General features: G+C 44.5%; 1 protein-coding gene and 1 long non-coding RNA gene across 2 annotated transcripts in view; one reads left to right on the plus strand and one right to left on the minus strand.

The window, feature by feature from the left end:
• Positions 1-6,840: 6,840 nt before the first annotated feature.
• On the minus strand, positions 6,841-9,188 carry Gadd45a (growth arrest and DNA damage inducible alpha). The gene is made up of 4 exons (XM_052721001.1): positions 8,985-9,188; positions 8,790-8,891; positions 8,432-8,669; positions 6,841-7,528 (listed from the first exon to the last, which is right to left on the minus strand). Exons 1-4 carry the CDS (start codon positions 9,026-9,028, stop codon positions 7,415-7,417), a joined length of 498 nt encoding a protein of 165 aa, XP_052576961.1. The 5' UTR covers positions 9,029-9,188; the 3' UTR covers positions 6,841-7,414.
• LOC128099217 (uncharacterized) overlaps positions 8,576-21,450 on the plus strand; it is a 47,761-nt gene continuing 34,886 nt past the window's right edge. The window contains exons 1-2 of the long non-coding RNA XR_008214461.1: positions 8,576-8,690; positions 9,007-9,140. This is a non-coding gene — a long non-coding RNA (uncharacterized LOC128099217). The remainder of the gene's footprint in view (positions 8,691-9,006; positions 9,141-21,450) is intronic.

The raw sequence follows: 21,450 nt of genomic DNA on the forward strand, positions 1-21,450 counted from the left end.
TCACACCAGCTCTTCCTATGTTATGCTGACGGCTGGATGGTGTGGGGCTTCTTTTCCTTAGGGTTCTTTTGTTTTGATGCAAGGAGCCTTTCTACGCGTCTTATTTTCTTTGCTTGCCTTTGAGATAGGGCCTAGATGGCCTAACATTCATTGTGTGGGTCAGGTTGGCCTAGAACTTTCTGTGACCCTCTTTTCTGCCTTTGTTTCCCTGTGCTGAGGTTATGGGTCGGTACCACCATGCCCAACCTAGGTTTTGTTCTGTTTGGGGTACTGGTTTTTTTTTCTTTTCTTTTGTTCTGAGGTAGGAATCCCACTGTTTTACCCTGATTGCTCTTGAACTCTTGGGCTCATGTGACCCAGCCTTTTCAATAGCTCAGGCTTAGGAATGGGCCACCATGTCTGCCCTGCTGGACATTTTTCTTTAAAAGATTTACTTATTTTTATTTTATGTGTATGAGAGTTTTGCCTAGATGGAAGTGTATGCAGTGTCCGTAGAGGTCAGAAGAAGGTGCTGGACCACCAAAGAGTTTCAAATAGTCATGAGCTGCCATTTGGTGCTGGAAACTGAACCCGGGTCCTCTGAAAAAGCAGCCAGTGCTCTTCACAGCTGAGCCATCTTGACTCTCTGGGGGACATTTTTTTTTAACACATTAGGACCCGAAATAGAAATCCAAGGCTAAACTCTCCCCCTCCCCAAAGGTGAATTGGTAGCTCTGGTATCCCTTAGTTGCCTGATCTGAAAGCCCAAGAGGCATTCAGGAATTACTTCCCATTTCTCAAACTGAAAACCAACTTATGCCTGCTTGAGTCCCAGATACATCTCAGACCCATGCCCCAGTTTCCTGGTTTTCTGAAACATTCCTGCCCTGCCCTGACATTGGGGTTTGTCTCGATTTACCCTACTTTCAGCTGCAAGTGAAACAGGTTCAAGGACATCACTGAAAATCCCCGGGCTCATCCTCAGGTCTAGCTGCACTCGGCTCTGCTCTCCAGCTTCTTCTCCGTCCTTTAGACTCTGTCTCTAAAACAGGCAGCAATGATGCCCGTGTCTATCCCCAGGGTAGCACCAGACGAAATTCTTCTCTGGAAGAAAGGTGTTAGGAAGATCTCTGACTGGCTGGAAAGTTACTTACATTCACTATTCCCAAACTGTGGTCAGGAGGATAGGTCCCATGTACACGATGAAGTCCACCCTGAGGCTGGGGTGACAAGTTCCAAAGTATGGTAAGTAAAGTGCAGGACAGGGGGAAAGCCAGACAGGAGCAGTAACTAGCCTCCTGCCTGGCAAGCTGGTCAGATCCTTACAGCTCAATCTACCCGGGCACCTGAATCTACCTGAGAGGAAAACACCAGAAAACATTCAGATCTGAATTTTTTTTTTTGGTGGGGAAGGGTATAAAAATCTTCAAGCCAAGTGTGATAGCATGCACCTGTAACCCCAGCACTTGGAGGGTGAGATAGGAGGATCGGGAGTTCAAGGCTAACCTTGGCTACAATACTGAGTTCAAGGTTTACTCAAAATCCTTTCAATAAATTAATATAAATAATACTGAGTCGCCTCTTAGTCTGCAGAGCAAAGTCCACGCTGCTGTGACAGGCATGCAGAGACCTTGGCATGGTGTCTCTGCCTTCCCAGCTTGCCAGTTTCTACTCCTTAACTCCTAAACCTGGGTCAACAACACAGAGGGAGATCCACATGTGCCACACCCTCCTCCCTAAGAGGATCCTAATGAGGCTTCGTGACTCAGGTCAGGCATCACCCTTTCCTGGAAGGCTTTCTGACCATCACACTGCACAGGCGAAGGGGTGCGGTTGGGAGTGTTTACCAAGCTGGCCTTGGTGCCACACTGATCTGAAAGCTGTCGGTGTGCCTCTCTGGTGACTGACTGCAGGCAGAAACCGCATGCAATCAACCTTATGGAGCAAGCTCCAGCACAGGGTTGAACACACAGCTTGTGCTCAGTCCTGGATGTTTGTCTGGCTACGTAGCAATCCTCCTGCCTCTGTCTCCAGAAAATTGGGATTATAGGTACCAACCCTGGACTTTGTACAAAAGTGTTCTGATAGCCCAAATGAGAGAACTAAAGTGAGCGCTTGTATAGAGACAGGTAAGTGATAACGTGAGTGCTTCCAGGAACTCCCTTGATAAAAAGGAAGCAGATTAGTGATGCTGAGCACCTCTAGAAACTGAATGTCTGGGGCATTGTTGCCTTTATTTTGACCGATTTTTTTGGGCCCCTCTAGACAGTAAAGTTTCAAGAGACAATCGAAGTTTGTCCATGCTTAAGTGGATTACACCTGATTTTTTTTTAATTGCTAAATATTGAGTGCACAGGATTTCAGTTGGCTGTACTTTCTAACCTCTCAGGGTTTTGCGAGTCAAGCCATCATCTTTCCAGGCTCTCTCATGGTGTGGTGGTATCCTGTGTCTTCCCTCAGTTGTGCCATATCAATATATATATAATTTATATATGTGTAGATGTTCATTTTTTCATTGCATCGTACTACTGAGCTACAGCCCTACTGTTCCTGGAGTGGCTCTGGCCCCAACAAGCTTCTCTCAGTAGGGAATTAAAGAGACAAGAGTGAAATGCAGAGAAAGGAGATTCCCACTGGGAAAAGGAACAAATAAGAGGTTTGGTGACCTCCTCCTCTGAAGTCCTGACGTGAGGTTTAGATTTAAATTGAGGGCAAGAAATGTGCAGTCCTGGTCAAGGGGTGGCCCTTCCCGTCATTGACACATTACTCTTTGTCTTGGCTCCTGCCTCCAGGTCTGTCCTGCAGATATTCAACGCTGTGTGACAAATCTTCCCTGCTGGCTGGCAGCGCCAGCTCTTTTCTTCTCAGCAGGAGACTCCTGGGGGAATTCCAGTGCCTTGGGGTCCATTGTCTCAAGAGTCTGATAGCCAAAGGGAAGGGCAGGCTTACATTAGAATGTCTTCATTCCTCCCAGCATAGTTACACAACCCCAACTCTACCAGTCATTTTTTAAAGAGCTTTCCATCAGCAAGTGGGAAAAGCTTGCCTTTCAACAAAATCATGGTTTGGTGTCCTCCATCTTTCCTGCCTCATTCCCTGTCATCAGTGGACATGATACACCTTGGCTTTGCCACTCACTAACGATATGCTTCTGGGCAAATTAGTCTTCTTTCATCTGAAGCATGGGGACAGGAACAGAGCCTACTGCCATAGGACTGTTGTGAGTGCTAGTGAGCTGCCATTGGTAAAGTACTTGGCGTGAAGCTGTGTTGGCGCGCCCCCAGGAACTGGCCCCACACATGCCGTGAGCTGTGATTCCCTCTCCAAGCTCCAACGTCAACCCCCACCACCTGAGCTCCTCCGGCAACAACTGCTTCAGTTTCCCTGGGAAATGGTTCACTTTAACCTTAGTGTCACTGGACCTGTCTTGTCTCCTAACATCAGGAACCCTGAGGTGTTGGGTACCTTCCACATCACCCATTGTTAAGGCAGCAGTCACACTTAAAAAAAAAAAAAAAAAAAAAACTCTCCCACCCACCACCTTGCACATCCTTGAAGGTAAGTCACTGCTGCTTTTATGGCCCTGGGACCTAACACAGTGCCAAGTGCCTGATGGGCATTCAATAAATCCATTATAGGAATATGCTTGACTTCCTTACAGATTATAGACTTCTCAATTGCCAAGAGGCCCCATAGGCTACATCTCTGCAGCATCTAGCAGAATTATATCCAATCTGTCAGTCAAGCACTGTTATGCTGTTTGCAAAATACAATGCTAACTCTGATCAAAGAATTTACAACCTTTTTCTCCATTCTATTCCATTTGCCCTGAGGAAACTTCTACCCTTCACACACCACAATAGTCCTTTGTGCGTTCAGTTGCTGGGCTCTGCTTTAGGCCAAAACAATGGACTTTCTGTTTCACTAGACTGTGAGCTCCCTGAGGCCAGTGTCTCTTCAGCCAAGGCCAAGGACCGTAGTAAACACTCACTAAATAGTTCTTGATGGTTTCATAAATACAACTTTTTTTCCGAGGTCTTATGTTTACGTAAGAATTGTTTAAAAGAAAAAAGATAAGATACAGTTCCTAGTTTGAGGAACTCTGGCTTGGCTGTGTCAATATCATTGAGCTTTGTTCATCTGAAGAAAACAGACCTTTTACTGGCAAAGAATAAAGCGCCTAAGAGTGAAGGTAAAGGAAACAATTATTTCATGTTACAATAAGGTCCTAAAGCACACTCTAGAAGTTTCTAGGTAGGAGCTCTTTCCTGCAAGTAACCCCTTTTCATTTCAGTTGGGGAAATAGTTTATTATAGCAGATTAATTACTTTCATGGACTCTTCTCATTATAAAGCTTTAACTTACGGAAGACCCTGGTTAACCAGACAAGGACAAAAGCAACATTGACTCTGGTGAAGTCACCTGTGGAAAAATAGGTATCTTCCACTTTTCAACAGTGGAAGATAGGTATCTTCCACTTTTCAATATACCCCAGGCAGGCATGTCAAGGTTTTGTTCATGTATGTAAAAAGGCCAGGTGACTTGTTTTTTTTTTTTTAAGAACATACCAGGCTGAGTTGGTACTGTGTAGCCTAATGGCCTTAAACTCAAAGTAATCCTCCTGCCCCAACCTTGTTTGTTTAATAATTTTTAAAGCAATTAACTAAATATTAGCATAAGTTAGAGGCATATTTTATACATGCAATTGTGTACTTATTTACAATTAACTCATAGATTTTTTATTATTATTTATTAATGTGGTGTGTGTGTGTGTGTGTATGTGTGTGTGTGTATGTGTGTGATGGGTGTGTACAAGTCACAGCACTCATTTGGTCAGAGGACAACTTTCAGAAGTCAGTTCTCTTCTTCTCCCTTGGGTTTCAGAGATCAAATTCAAGGTGTCAGTTTTGGGTGGCAAGCACCTACTGAACCACCGATGGCTCATAACTAAGATTTTTTTTAAAAGTCATGTTTAAATTATGTTATGAAAGAACAACAAAACAAAAATCAAAAGAATACCTAACTGCAGTTATTGTTGAGATTTTCAACAATTGGAGTAATCTTAAGATTGTATCCAGCTACTTCATATTGCTAAGTATTGTGATTTAAGTGACTCAAACTCCTTTTTAAATAATATGTGTGATAAGTAACAGATCTCTCTGAGGCCTGAAATATTTTCCTGTTGCTATCATCTGAGCAAATATCATGTACCAGGTGGTAATTATTTTTCCCAGTGCCGGAGACTGTCAATGCAGGATCTCATAATGCTCTAAGCCACAGCCCCGAGATTATATTCATTATTTCTAATCTTTTTAACAAATATTAACTCAGCACCTACGGTATGGATACATCTATGGACCAGATACTAGTTCTTCTTCCCAAGAGATTACAAAGCTATAAAAGGTACCTCTGTAGGATGGGAAATGTGACCTTTATTTTACAGATAAAGAAATCAGGATGGAGGAGGCCTAATGGAGACGTGGCTGTCATCAATGCTCTTTCTAACAAACTGCTGCTTTTCTCCATTCATCCTACTTGGTTTAACTTACTCATCTTACTTCATGAAATACAACAGTTGTGAAAACAGATTGAAGGATCCTTTAGTGGGAAGGCTAAAGGTCTCGCTTCAAAGTCACGGCTCTCAAATCTTCTAATATAAAAAGCAAATGTTACTACTCCAGTTGTTTAGGATTAAACACTGGCTTAAGGCAAAGGGAGATGAAATAAGGCCTAGACACCCACATTTCTAGGAGTAGAAAAGCAGAAGGTTCATAAGCCTCTGAGATATGCAAAAGCTTAAGGGTTTTGTTGTTTTTCTTTCCGGCTCTACCTCCCATTGTCACAGGAAGGGTGGCAAACAGTAGGGGACCCAAGGAGCTTCTCTGGAGCTTCTGTGAGAGCTGGAACCTGGAGACCACAGCTTTGTCAGGCCTTGTCTTCAGCATGCACCTCTGCTTCCTCTGGCTCTGCCTGCATGGGAGCTCTAACTGCATTCTGCAGTTAATATTGGGTGCAGTTCCGAGCAGACACAGAAAGGCATCTGCTGCAGCCTTTCTTTCGCTTCCTTCTCTGCCATTTCTTCCATCTCACCTAACCAGATCCCTCACAGTGGAAAAACAGCTGAAGGCACCATGCCCTAGGAAGAACCTCAGGGCATCACCAAACTTGTCTTTCGTCATGTTCTACACAAATGCATTGCCTTACACTAGTACCTACTAGTACAGTCAGCCATTCACACAATTAACTATCCCTTACAGCCCCATGGTATCTTCCTACAACACAGATCATAGGTCACTTCCTTCTGCAGACTGAAGGCCTCTGCAGACTGTGGCCAATTTACAGAGGGAAGCTCAAATACGTAAGGATGCTACAAGAATGCCTGCCAAGAGTTTGAACCTACCCCCCACCTACTCTTTCCAACCCTCCCTCCCTTATCTTTCTGCACCAGAGGCACTTTGCAGAGTCAGTCTCTATGCAGGCTGTGATCTTTCAGGCCTCCACACCTTTGCACAAACTGCTGCAGCTGTTAGCAACATCCCTTTCCTCTCTCTGGCTAGAGAAATTAAGCTCACTTAGGACCCTAATAAAATGATTTCTCCTTCACAAAAGCTTCGCACATCTTTCAAGCAGCCTTGGTTGTCCGCCTCTCTGTTTCCACATTCTGCATAATTTTTTTGTAGCATTAAAATAACTAATTGTAGTTATTTAGACTTTGCAAGGTGAAGCTCTAAACATTCCTTTTCCCCTTACCCAAGCCATCTAAAATCACCCATTTTTCTGCCTGGTGTAAAGCAAGGCTTCAATACAATGTCTGTTAATAGAGTCAATGCTGTAAAACACAAACCACACATTGAGAAATGATGCAATTATTCCATACCAGTTTATTTTAGATATTGTGCTTCAAAAACTTCATCATAAATAACCTTTCATGTCATAAAATAACTTAGTACGATTTATAATAAAACTTCTGAGAATTTAACATCTCATCAAAATACATTAACCTGTGGCTTTAAAATACAATTAATCCTTTTCACTTTCCTTTTACTTGAGGGCATAAAGACTGGAAAAACAAAAACAAAAACAAAACAAAAAAAACCCAAACTATTGCTACACATTTAAGGTTCCAACAAAGCGATATTTGGCTTATTTCAATGTAATTCGGCCATCCAAAATTAAGTTTTGTTTCTTGCACAGTTCTTTGTAGTTTTTGTCTCTTTTGACTTAGATTTCTGTTTCCACACAGCTTCCTTCTTTATTTTCACCTCTCTCCATGGGCAGAGTCACCTCCTAGCCCCCATGTAGTTGAACTCACTCAGCCCCTTGACAACAGTTTCTGTAATCCTTGCATCAGCGTAGGGAGTAACTGCTTGAGTAACTACAAAGGTATTTCAAAACTTCAGTGCAATTTGGTTCAGTTATTTCCATTCAGATGCCATCACCGTTCGGGGAGATTAATCACTGGAACCCACTGATCCATGTAGCGACTTTCCCGGCAAAAGCAAATAAGTTGACTTAAGGCAGGATCCTTCCATTGTGATGAATGTGGGTTCTGAGGACAAATTTAGAAAAATTACTTCCCCATAAAATGATCAGCTTATGCTACCAATTGGACAACTTTTGAAAGGGCCAAAACCTGAACATTCTGTTAAACAGCACTTGGCAAAGTCTAAACACCTGTAATGCACACGGAGCCACACAGAGCTTTGCGTAATTATCTGTACCATTGTGCATGAGGTTATCATTCATAAGTCCGCCCTACCAAGCATGTACCCTAATGGGGTCATAAGGAAAATAGTTCTGAAAAAACATTCTGTGCGCACAACGATGTGCGAGCTGCAGGGCAGGCAGCTAACACCAGTTCTTATCTTCCCTGACGATGCATGGCACTTCTTCACTGGCAGCAAAAGTAATCAGGCTGCCACTTCCCTACACCAGTCAAAACAAGAGAAGGGGCAAAAACAAAAAACAAGACCAAGACAGCACATTTCTCTCTGAAAATACTATCCATCCATGAGAGACTTTTAAAGGGGGTGGGTGGGTGGGTGGAGAGGGCCCATCTAAAACAAACACAAATGTGCAGAGAAAAGAATTCCACTCTGTACACTTCAGAGTATCTCCAGGGAATTAATAAGGCTTTGTCTCCTACACTATTTCTATCTTTAGCTTTGACAGCAAATGAAGAATGAAGCTGACTTCTTAATGAAGGGTGAGCCGGGAATTTATTTGGCTTTATCTAATCTGTCCTGCTCAGAGAATTAGTCACGCGAGGTAGTGCAGAGGTAGGCAGGGGTGGCTGGGCAGCCTGCTGACTCACAGGGATATCTCCTGCCGCTGGAGGCCACCCACGAGCTTAGACACGCTCGGTACCATCAGAACCCCCGCGAGATCAGCGTCCAGCACGGCCGAGGTCCACCCCAGCAGATTCCGGGGGCTGCAAACCCGGGTCCCTTACCGTCACCAGCACGCAGTGCAGGTCAGGGGGCTGCGCGGCGCCCCCGCTCTCCGCCGGGCCCGCATCGGTCTCCAGCAGCAGCAGCTCAGCTAGCCGGCCGGGGTTGCTGACCCGCAGGATGTTGATGTCGTTCTCGCAGCAGAACGCCTGGATGAGGGTGAAATGGATCTGCAGGGCCACGTCCCTGTCGTCGTCCTCGTCCGCAGCCAGCAGGCACAGTACCACGTTGTCGGGGTCACTGCGGACAGCAAGGGCAGCGGTGAGTGCACACGCTCCCGGGGAGCACCGGGTAGAGGCAGGCAGGCAGGCAGGCAGGCAGGAGGGCAGGCGGGAGGCGGGGGCGGCCGGGGCCACTTACACATTGAGCAGCTTGGCGGCCTCGTACACGCCGACGGTGATGGTGCGCTGACTCCGCGCCTTGCTGAGCACTTCCTCCAGGGCATCTCCCACCGTGTCCATCCTGCGGACGGGCAGGGCGAGAGCGGGTCAGCCGGGTTCCCCGGGGTGGCGGGAGGGGCAGCGGCCACCGAGATCGCAGGCACACCACACTTACCTTTCGGTCTTCTGCTCTGCAGCCGAGAATTCCTCCAAAGTCATATTGCAAGTGCGAGTCCCTTCACGCGGCGCGCGGGCTGCTCCTGCCCCCCCCAGTGCGCGGCGCCCTGGCTCAGCGCTCGATCCCACCCGCCCGCCGGTCGCCGAAGTCTCGGTAAGTGACGACGGCACAGCTGCCTCCGGGCCACTGGAGGACAAAGGGCCCGATGCCCGAGTTATGGGGGCCAGCCCTCAGCCAACCACGGCCGGCCTCATTTGCATGCAGCGCAGCCATTGGCGCATGCAAATGAGCAGACTTTGACCCTCCCACCCTCGCTCCACCGAGGCAGTCGAGCGGAAGGGGGCGGAGCTACGCGGGAGGGAAGCCCCCCCGGGGATGAGAGTGATGCAGAAACCGGGTTGGTGGGGTCCCGAGCCAGCTCTATGAAGTTGGTGGAGCCATCTGGTGCCGAGGGCTTTGCAGTGAGTGGTTCAAGTATCCTCAGCTCGAACTGAAACAGCCTGCCAGTTGTTTTTCTAGTTGTGGGCATCTTTGGATTGTCGTTTCGTGTCGTTTGTGTTAAGGGGCTGCTTTTAAAACTTGTTTCCAGGGTTAATGCACCCCACCCCCACCCCCCCACCCACCCACCCCCGTCTAGCCGTTATTAGCAAGCAGATTACATTTACAAAGTGTCCAAATGTACCAGGCAAAGCTTGCTTCAGACGTGTTGTTTACATGTGTCAGGTAGTGCAGCTTATTCACAGTAGCATTCTTTTGGTGCCCTGATGGCTGGCTTAATTTATTTTTGGTTGGTTGCAAGAATTTGAAGCTCCAAAGAGAAAACCCAGCACCATTGGTGTGTGGTGATGGCATAGTACCAAGCTGGAATCTTTTCCACAAAAAGCTGGTAAAAATTTCTGCCCACTCCATGTAAGGTGGGGGGAGCTGGTGATCACATGCCTAGCGAGCCAAATTCACCATTAAAATCTTTCCCGAAAGCACCTTCCGATCAGGTAAGAGCTGAGAGACAAATTATGGTACTCGCAGGAACCACAGTCTAAATTCAAAGTGCTCGTGCCATTGCCCGAGCTTCCCTTCACAGGCAAAAGAGTGTATGACACTACCTTCCACTGCCTATGATCTCACTCTGAGTTATTGATGCTGAATCATAAAGCTGTAACCGTAGAACGTTTTAGCCATGTGCTAAAATTTCACCTTTGCGATAATGGCAACTTGTAGGTGGGAGGCAAACCTTCATAACTGCAAGCAGGAGTCACACATTAAAAACAATGTTTAATGCAGACTTCTACTGAGTAGTTCAAAAGTCCCTTTGTTTTATGAGCTTATTGGATAAATACAAAAGCATTGCCTGACCCTACCGAAGTAACCAAAAGTGGCGGAATTGCCTCCCATGTGCTTGCATTCATAACAGTGTTTATATTGAGGTCACTGGGCAGCTTACAATCACAGAAGTCAATTTTACAGGGGTACATGTGAGTTTAGTATCCTTAAGTTTTTATTCTTGTGGACAAGATATTTTCCAGTTTTCTTGATCTTGACAAAATGGAAAGTGGTGGGGTTGGTTTTCTAGTTTACTTAGTGGAGAAAAGAGTTTTCCATTCAGTCCCTAAGGGCTTCGTCACCGAGAGACAATGTTGAGTAAAGGAGTGAGTGTCAATGTATGGCTCACCCTAGGGTGTCTGTGTACCTCATAGCTGTACCTTAACTCTACATGGGATGTGCTTGTTAAAGAGTTTCTCAATGTTGGGCCTGGGAGTCCAGCTAAGTGGTCGAGCAGTAGCCTAGCATGCTCCAGTCCCAGGCCCGAAATTTGATCCCTGGCCCTGCAAAACAGCAACAGGGACAAAATTTCAACATTGAAGTTTAAGCTTCTATTGTGATGGTTAACAGTGATTGACACCTTAATGGGGATCTAGAATAATCACTAACGTAAGCCTCTGGGCATGTCTGTGATGGATTCTGTAGATTAGGTTAGTTGAAGTGGGAAAACCCACTCTTCAATGGACACCATTCCTCACTGCATGTAAAACGGAAAGCTAGCTGAGCATGGGCATTCTTGGCTCATTTCTGACTGGGGATGCCAGGTGAAGAGCCACTGCCAGCTCTTGCTGTCAAGCCTTCGATGGGCTGTCCCCGGGGACTATGAGCCACAATAAACCCTTCCTTCCTCAAGCTACCTCCATTGGGGATTTTATTCCAGCAACAAGTATCTAACACAGGAGAGCACTAAAGCATTTTTCAAGTTTGTAAAACTAAAATTACACGAAATGATCTGAGTCATCCTTTGGAGATAGGTGAACTGTGTTTCCTAGAACTCCAGAGTTCTACCCGTTAGAGATTTCTTAGAAGTTCTCTGGAAGGAATTGTGATTGTAAGCTGACAGAGAAATTAGAGGACAATGTGACAGCAGAGACTATGACTTCATCAGCATGGTGTCCTCATTGCATGGTGTCACCCAGCACAAGTCCTACATTCAATAGTAGAGTGGGTGTCATGAGTTGAACAGAATTGGAAAATTAATTCCAGCACCGCACAATCCCGCAGTCCTTGCATGAATTCTCAGATAACCCACCTTTAACATTACTTCAAAAATACAAACACTGAACAATTCCTGGTCTTTGACCTAATGATCTAATTGTTAAACACATTGTATTAGTCAGAGTTCTAGAGAGTAGCACAACTTCTAAAATGAATATGTGTGTGTGTGTACACATATATATGTTGGTTCCGGGGTTTCACAATAATGGAGGACCGACCACCAAAGTCTATTAAACCAGAAGCAAACTTTATTCCAGAAAAATAAAAAAAAAAATGAAACACCACGGAGTACAAAAGTTTGTCAGCTAGCTGAGACCACAGCCAGTGTTGGAATTCTGAGGCTGTGGCAATGGAGGTAGGTACTGGCCCGCTTTTGTAGTATCAGGCACAGGGTGCATGCTGGGAGTCACATAGAAGCATCAGGCATGGGATGCATGCTAGGAGTCACATAGAAGCATCAGGCATGGGATGCATGCTAGGAGTCACATAGAAGCATCAGGCATGGGATGCATGCTAGAAATCACGTAGAAACAACTATTAAAAGTTAACTTTGGTCCAGGCAGTTGTTAGCTATAAGGGGTTAAACGTTAACCCCTGGCTGGGCGGTGGTGGGCACGCCTTTAATCCCAGCACTCGGGAGGCAGAGCCAGGTGGATCTCTGTGAGTTCAAGGCCAGCCTGGGCTACCAAGTGAGTTCCAGGAAAGGCGCAAAGCTACACAGAGAAACCCTGTCTCGAAAAAAAAAAAAAAAAAAAAAAAAGTTAACCCCTGGCTGTTGACAGAGGAGCTGCTGTAAAGCAGAGGGCCATTGTTAGCAGTTAACCTGTAGAGCTGATGACTGTCAGTTTTCATCTCTTATAATTTATATTTCTATATTCCTGGACCCTTTATATATAAAGGGGATTTATTGGAATGACTTACAAGCAGGCTATGGTCCATCTAGTCCAACAATGTTATGAACAGAAAGCCCAAGAATACAGAAGTTGCTCGGTCCACAAGGCTGGATATCTCAGCTGGTCTTCAGTAGATGCTAGAGTCCCAAAGAAGTAGGTCCTAATGCCAGTGAAGGAATGGGCTTGCTAGGGAGGCTCAAGCAAGCAGGCAGAGAGCAAAAACTTCCTTTTTCCATGTCCTTATATAGACTTCCAGCACAGGGTGTGGCCCAGATTCAAGGTGTGTCTTCCTGCCTCCAAGACCTACATTAAAGGTGTGTGTCTTGCACTTCAAGATCCAGATTAAAGGCATGTGTCTTCCTGCCTCAGGATGTGCATTAGAAGTGGATCTTCTTACTTCAAATTAAGAAAAAAAAAAATCCCTCACTGGTGTGCCTTCCATTTTTGAAGTTTAGATGATTCCACCAAATGAGGTCAAGTTGACAACCAAGAATAGGCATCACACCCATGCTTTAACTGGATTTTGATACAAAATCGTATTCACTGTCATCAGCCAGCTATGCTGAAAGTCCTATAACTTTCTCATATGAGTGGAAGTTGTGGCACAGGAGAACCATGGGCTGTTTTCATCAGTTCAGGTAAAACGTAGCCCAACAGTGCCCCAATAAAGACAGTTAAGTTTCAAATGTGTATAAAATAGTAAAATATGGTATTAATCCCTCAAAAGCTGTGTTTAGCCTTATAAGCAAGGCATTTTATCCAAGTCTTGAAGGAGTCTTCTGGTATTCAAAAATAATCATGTCATACTCTCTGACTCAGACAAGCTTGTGTCATACTGCCTCATTGCTGAGTCTACCTAGAATGTTTCATCAGTGGTTGTCTTCTGTGATTGTTATGGTTGGAAATAGGAACTGCATTCAGCTTCCCTGCTAGGCTGCAGTTGTATAGTAGTGACCTGGATTATAGTGATAGATGTTTATGATCAGCATAATGACCCCAATATGTGAAGTTATTGTATTGGTTAGGGCTTCTTTTGCTGTGGTAAAACACCATGACTGAAAGCAACTTGGGAAGGAAAGAGCATATTTGGTTTACACATCCTGAATCACAGGCCATTGAGGGAAACCAAGGCAGAAACTCAAACCAGGCAGGAGCCTTGAGGCAGGAGCTGATGCAGAAGCCATGGAGGAGTGCTGCTTACTGGCTTGCTCCCCATGACTTACTCGGCCTGCTTCCTTATAGAACCCAGGACCAGCCCAGGGGTGGCACCACTTACAATGGGCTGTGCCCTCCCAAATAAGTCACTAATTTTAAAAATGCCCTCCCTACAGGCTTGCCTACAGCTCAATCTCATGGAAGCATTTTCTCAATTAAGGTTCCCCCCTCTCATATGACTCTAGCTTGTGTCAAGTTAACATACAACTAGCCAGCACAGTTACTATTTTGTTTGTTTATGACAGGGCCTCAAGCTTTCAATCCTCCTTCCTCAGCCTCCTGAGTGCTGGAATTACAGGTATGGGCCATCACACCCTCTTAATGTTATTTTTAGACTACTCCAGGTAGTCTCAGGTATTGAACTACAGAGGACTAGAATGACATTTTAATTATACTTATAAAAATTCTAAGTGGTTGTATCTGGAAGTTGTGGGAAAATATATACTAGAGAATTATTAAATTATTTTGCTGTTTTGCATTTTAAAATTTTTGTGACATCATCTGCATTCTTATTATACATGCATTCCTGTTACTGGTTCTATAGTATGGAATTATAATTTTTCCTTCTTTCAAAAAGTAACCAATGCTACTGAAAGAAAAGTGCTTGTGATTTCAGTATGAGGCAGGTCACTGTCCACTTCCTAAAACTGAAAATCATAAGTTATAAAGTCATAGGGCTTCAACTTTTTGTTGCTTTTGTTTATCTACATGGGATTGATAAGGTTACTTTTTTCAAAGCAAGCCTGTAGGTTTAATACCATTTTTCTTACAGAAGATTATTTGGACAAGATTGACTGTCACCTGAGAATGAATCTTTTCTTAGGATCAGTATTTCCATGTGAATTTGTTGTAGCTTAAATATGAAAAGTGACCCCCCATGCCCCAAAACTCAGGCATCGAAGGCCTGAAGTTGGTGGTGCTACTTTAGAAGGTGGCAGAAATGTTAGGAGCTGGGGCCTAGCTGAAGAAGTAGGTAACATGCTTCTGAAGGACAGACCTAGTTCCCGGTCCTTTCCTCTCTCTTGCCTCCTTTCTAGCAGGAGGTAGCAGCCTCTGCCTCATGTTCCCGTGCTATGATGGCCTCATAACTGGCCACGTTCAATAAAGCCTTTGAAACGCTGAGTTATAACAAGTCTCCCCCTCTTTGCTCATGTCAGGTATTTTGTTTTCTTTACAGCAATGAGAAGTGTGTCTAAAATAGAATGTAACTTGGAGGTTTAGTTTCTTGGACCATCACAGTGATAGGGGAAAGTCCAAGATGACCATGACGATCTCAACCCTCCCTCGAGCGTGAGCAAAACCTGTGACTTGCTTTAACTGATAAAATATGACAATAGGGTTTTACCTTCCATTGCCAAGAGGAAAGGACTTTGTGGGTGTAGTTAAGGTCCCTAATCAGTTGACTCTGGATGAAAGAAAAGGAAATTCTCCTGAATAGCCCTGACAGACAGGTAAGGTGTGTGGGTGCATGTTTATGTGTTTGTACATGTGTGTGCCTGCCTATGTTGTGTTCAGGGGACAACCCTGGGAGCCAGACACCTTGTTTTTTTTAAATTGTTGTCTCCTTGGCCCAGAGCTGACTATGTAGGGGAGACTGGCAGACCTGCAAGTCACAGGAACCTGACTGGTTCTTCCTTCCTCCCCTGTGCTGAGATTATTATGCATACACCACTGTACTCAGCATTTTACATGGGTCCTAGAAGGCCAAACACTGGTCCTCATGCTTGCACCAGAGGACTTTACCAATGAAGCTATCTCTCCAACCCTTCTCTAAAAAGAGACTGAATATCCATGGCTGACTTGACAGATGCAAACTACAGTAACAAGGAAATTAATTGTTCTAACAGCTTGTGAAGCTTAGAAACAGATCCTTCCCCATCAAGCTTCTAGATGGGAATGTAGCCTGATTAACACTGATTTAAGCATACTGTGACTTAGAAAGGGAGAGCCAGTGATCTGTGTGGCTAGACTACTAGTAGTACTACTACATACTGTTATTATTAATCTATTAATTAAATTTGTTTTAGACAGTTTCACACACACACACAAAATACATATTGGCCACTCTCATCCCCCACTTCCCAACCACCGCATTAACACCTATTGTGGAATTTTTTTTTTTTTTTTTTTCTTTTGGTTTTTCGAGACAGGGTTTCTCTGTGTAGCTTTGCGCCTTTCCTGGGACTCACTTGGAATATTATTTTAAGATGTGTGACACTTGTTTATACTGTGGAATATTTGTTTAATGATGCAAAGATGTGTTGCATTCTTTTATGTTGCATTTGTTTAACTCTGTAAAGCTGTGTTACTTTGCCTATCTAAAACACCTGATGGTCTAATAAAGAGCTGAACGGCCAATAGCTAGGCAGGAGAGAGAAATAATTGGGGCTGCCAGGCAGAGAGAATAAACAGAAGGAGAGAGAAGAGAGAAGAAAGAGGAGGAATGAGAAAAGGAGAAGGAGAGGAGGACACCAGGGGCTAGCCACCCAGCTACACAACCAGCCACAAAATAAGAAGAAAAGAAAGGAATATAGAATAAAAAAAGATAAAAGCCCAGAGTCAAAAGGTAGATGGGATGATAATTTAAGTTAAGAAAAGCTGGCTAGAAACAAGCCAAGCTAAGACACTGTTATTTATAAGTAAGAATAAGGCTCCGTGTATTTATTTGGGAGCTGGATGACAGGCCCCCAAAGAGCAAAGAGTTAAAAACAAAACAAAACAAAACAAACAAAACAAAAAACTACAAACACCCTTCCCACAAATTCCTGTCTTGCATTCATGGCTATTCACTTTGTTTTGTGACCCACTGAGATTAACCAAGGCTGTCCGAGATTAACCAAGACTGTCTGTGTGACCATGACTTTGAAGGTTAATGATCTCAGCAGTGGGTACACAACTAAAGACAGTGGTTCCCCATCTCCCAGCGTCTATCAATAGCCAATAGTTCAGAGATAAAGGGGGAGACCAGGGAGCTCTCCCCATTCCCTGTTTGACTTATTGTTGCTAGAGCTGATCTTATATGGGTCCAATGCAGGTAACTGTAGTTGTTGTAATTGCAATGGTTGTACTGAATCTAAAGAATGGTGTTTCATAGCCTTTACTCTATCTCCTGACTCGCTCTTACTTCCCACCTCCTCTCCTGCAATACTCCTGGGACTTAGAGGAGGTGGTGTACCTGTCTTGCTTCGGGCTGGACCCATAACCATTGCTTATTCTCTGCATCTTGGATAGCCATGAGTGTCTGTTCTCTCCACTGTCCTTTATGTATGGAGAGGCTTCCCTCATGGAAGCCTGGACCCACTCTTGTCTATGGGTATAAGCAAAGATATTTAAAAGGCAAATCCCTGCTTTGTCCATTTAAACATCAGTAATAAGTTCCCTGCCTACCTGAGCCTATGAACTCCCAGACCTGAGTTGTTAGCCAGGCTTACAGAGCCAGGAATACGCTACCCTCCCCTACCCCTGCCCAGCTCCCCCACTTCTTTCCCATGGAGCAGCTATGCCCAGACTTCTGATAGTCAGAAGCTCTGCAATAATAAATAGCTGTTGTTTTTCTAACATAGTAATATGGAGTTGGGGAATGAAGAGATGGCACTGTGGTCAGGAGACATACTGCTGTGCAGAGGACCCAAGTTTGGCCCCAGCACTGATGTGTGATGGCTCACAACTGCCTGTAATTCCAGACCCAGAGGGGTCTGATGCCTCTGGCTTCCTGGGGCACCTGCACTCACATACCCACCCCCACACCCACATACATAATTAAAAATAAAATAGATCTTTTTAAAAAATTCTTCAATTTTTTTATACTTATTTGTTTTACTTTGTGTGTATGTATGATATGTGTGGATGATATGTGTGTGTATGTGTGTGTGTGTGTGTGATGTGTGTATATATTATTTGTCTGTATGATGTTTGTGTGTGTGTTCTGTGCATGTATGATGTGTGTGCCTATGTGTGATGTGTGTGTGTGTGGTGTGTGTGCACAGCAGGCACACATGTGTGGGGGTCAGAAGACAACTTTCAGGAGTTCTGTCCTTCCACCACATGAGTCCTAGTGATCAAGTTCAGATTGTCAGGCTTGGGGGCAAGTGCTTTTACTACTGAGCCACCTTGCCCTAGCTGTTGTTTTAAGCCACTAAATGTGGTAATTTCTTACCTCCCATGTAAAACTAATACACTGGCCCCAGTTCTACCATTTTAGAGTTTAGGAAATACCCCATTGCAACTCTCTTCTGCTATAAAGAACAGTAGTAGCTTGACTTGGTGGCATATGCTTGCAATCTCGTACTCAGGAGGCAGAAATAGGAGGATGGATTGCCGCTTCTGAGTCAGTCTGGGCTATACTGGGGTGGGAGAGGGAGGGAGGGAGGGAGAGAGAGAGAGAGAGAGAGAGAGAGAGAGAGAGAGAGAGAAAGAAATATGGAGTCATGGTGTTGTGAGCAGTTGGGGCCAACTGCCCTGTGTTGCCTCCAGATGTTCAAATCTCACCAGCTAGTCAAGGTGTCAAAATAAGAGTACTAGAGTTCTTCAAGAAGCCTCTCATGCCATGTCCCTACCTACCTCTCAACTAGAGAATTTGCCTCAGCTTTACTTCCACCTCAGGAGGAATTTTTGAGAGCTCTGTTCAACAGGCTGGTCCTTGGTCAGGAAGGTGAGTGTTTGGAGTTGGTAGCCAACTATTGTAGGTCTGTCCCTGCTCCTTACACAGGATCAGAGCTGACTCTCCCTGCTCCTTACACAGGATCAGAGCTGACTCTCCCTGCTCCTTACACAGGATCAGAGCTGACTCTCTCCCTGCTCCTTACACAGGATCGGAGCTGACTCTCTCCCTGCTCCTTACACAGGATCGGAGCTGACTCTCTCCCTGCTCCTTACACAGGCTTGGAGTTTATTTCTGAAACAAAAGGGATGATCCTGTTCACACATCAACTTCACTACAAAGTTTTCTTCTTAAAAGCTCTGTCCTTGAACCTCTTTTCTATCTGCTCTCATGTTCTTGATGACGTCATCTGGTCTCGTGGCCTTAATATTAATACTCCAGTGACTATCAAATGTACATGCAATCCACTGAGCCTTGGGGCTTACTCATCGTTATCAGTAAGCATCTCAAGCTTCCAATGACACCCATTTCTTGTTCTTCTAAATCTGTTCCTGCTGTGGGTTCGTGGCATTGCCATTCCTCCCACTGAGTCCTTTCTCTCTCAGCCCAGTTCCACTCATCAGTAAATCTACTGGCTCTACTTCAAAATGTAAAAATCACGCAACCTTTTCTTACTATTAATGCTAAGTCCCACTCAGATGAATGTAACCGCTGGTCTCTGCCCTGTTCACCTCTAGAAGCCAAAGTGTTCAAGTCTTAACACCTCTGTGCCCTCCATACCACTGACCTGCAAAGGCGGATCTGTCTTTTAAAGCACTTCACTGCTCATCCTCTGGCACATCTCTCTTACTTAGAAAGTTTGGCTACCTGATTGTCCTCTCTTGGGCATCCCAGTCCTCAAGTATAAGTCCAGTGGTTAGAATTTTGTTTTGTTCACTGTCTAATCTCCGAGTGACCAGCACAGTACCTTACATACAGCAGACCCTTAAACATTTGTTAAATCAGATGCTGTGCTGGAAAGGATGTGTATATGGACTTAAAGTCGTGGTGGAGAAACAGAAAACGGGGCTGTAAGCCTTCTCTCTTTGTACGTACCAGAATGGAAGCTGTCTTGCTGGAACATAACTTTGCTTCTGGTCTTGTTATGTCCACCCTAATCTGCACGTTATCCTTCATACTCCCTCCATGCCACCCTCACGTTTTTTGTGGCATAGGTTGTTTGTTTTTTTAAGAGCCATCACCTGGTGTGTTTTGTAAACTAAGGATTGGTGATTTCTACTAGCCAACACTGAACTCGAATAAAACTGACTAGGTAAAAAGCTGATTAATTGCCAAGTTCAAGGCTTGTTCTTTCAGTGGAGCATAAGCAGATTATAATGATGAGGAAAGCAGTCTTTAAAGTTGGTGGTGGCTTTTTTATGCTGAGCACTAAAGCCTTACTAGGCTGTATCACTGAGAGAAACCCCCAAATTCTGAAAAGCTTTTTTTGGTTGGGAGATTTTAAAGAGCAAAGATCGAGTGCAAACAAGGAAATGAAAAAAAAAAAAATTCAGGAGATTGGAAACAAAAGAAATGAAGAACAAAGGAAACTTAGAGCAGGCTTTACTCTAGTTTCAGTTTTTGCCCACTAACTCCAATGCTTTGAAGCAGGCAAGAAACACTGTGTTCTGAGATGTGATCAGCACACTGCTGCAGTCTCTGCTTTAAGAGCATGTCTGTGCTTCTCGGACCATATCCATGTGCTGCAGAGTGATGGACTGTGCTTAACACTCCCATATTCACACACGTGATTTTTACCACGTGTTTTGGTGGATGCCCTTAAGACCCAGGAGTGAGAAGTAGTCTTGTTGATACCACTGGCCACTAACCACAAATGAGCCAGGTATTTTCTCAGCTGGAGCCTCAGAAGGTGCGCAAGCTGTCCTCTCTACTGTAGGCCGCCTCACTACAGACCCACAAAGAGCTGCTTGTAGACTTAATTGGTTGCTTATATCTTATACCTGGTTTGTATTGATGGAAGGTTTGAAGTGATGCTATGCAGTGAAGATTTGTAAAGCTACTTTGCATAAGTAGCCAACTGTGATAAATTTAGTTTGATGTCCTTCCAAGGACGTGCATTGGATAATGTCATGTAAGGCAGGTTGTTTATTGGCTTCGTTCCTTAGTGTCTTCATTTGTCTACTAGTTATGAAACTTAAAAAAAGCAAACAAACAATTCTCTTTTCCCCAGAAACATAATGGGCATCATCCTCTCACAGACAGAAGCTGAGGTGTGACTGCAGAAGTCTAAAGGGAATGGGATGAGGGGTAGGCATTGGCTTCCACTCAGCACCCACTCACACACCCATACGTTCAGCCCAGCCACAGCCCTTGAGACGCACTTGGATCACAACTGGAAATAAGAAGGTTGTTCTCCAAGTCCATTTCAGCTCTAACATTCTGTACTTATTAATTTTGTTATTCTAGAATTTTCAGCAGTCCCTGAAACATATGTCCTATCACTACAGAGAAAAAGAGAGGGGGTGGGGTGGGGAGACAGACACAGAGACAGAGACAGGCAGTGTTTTAGTCTTAAAAATTCAATCACCACAGTATGTGTCCAAGAATTCAAAACACATTTTCCACAGCTTTGATACTGCTTTTCAAAATTTCCATTCCACCTCCAGCATTCAACTGAAGCACTCTTACAGCTGACTGTATTAACATCAACATAGTGTCTGGTCACCAAATGCTATGGTGTACAGTTTGGCACTGTGTCCTAATAAACAGGCCACACCTGGGAGCTGGTGGGAACTCGCGCCCCAGAGAACATCTCCAACAGATGGTAAAACGACCTAAGCCAGGTGGGGCTCTTGTTTAGTGACCATCTGAATTAAGTTTGGTTAATTTGGCGTGTCTCTAATTATCCCTGGCAACTGGACCCTCTCCTCTGTTTTAGAAGTTCGGATTTATATATTACATGTGAACTATCAAAACAAGCCCATCTGTGACCTGGAAGCTATACACATGTGGCCTTGAATCCAGCCGCAGCTCTGATTTCTTTGCTTTGAGCTATAAGGAACCTTCAAGGCAATCCTGTCCCGTGCTCTGCAGTCTGCTTTTCTCAGATTTGTTGTCATCCGTGACATGAGGATTTCCCTTCACTCTTTGCTACGTTTTTTATTAATAAATAAAGCTTCCTCTAAACTAACATACTTATTAGCACAGTGTTCAAAAA

Source organism: Peromyscus californicus, unplaced genomic scaffold (assembly GCF_007827085.1).
Source record: "Peromyscus californicus insignis strain IS unplaced genomic scaffold, ASM782708v3 Scaffold_6__1_contigs__length_162567912, whole genome shotgun sequence".
Classification (NCBI taxonomy): Eukaryota; Metazoa; Chordata; class Mammalia; order Rodentia; family Cricetidae; genus Peromyscus; species Peromyscus californicus.

Excerpts from the sequence above, each read along its gene's own strand:
- Gadd45a (XM_052721001.1), bottom strand. The coding sequence starts at position 9,028 with ATGACTTTGGAGGAATTCTCGGCTGCAGAGCAGAAGACCGAAAG. Across the intron at positions 8,892-8,984 it reads GCAGAGCAGAAGACCGAAAG|GATGGACACGGTGGGAGATG; the intron begins GTAAGTGTGGTG and ends GCCCGTCCGCAG. Across the intron at positions 7,529-8,431 it reads TGCACTGCGTGCTGGTGACG|AACCCACATTCATCACAATG; the intron begins GTAAGGGACCCG and ends ATTTGTCCTCAG.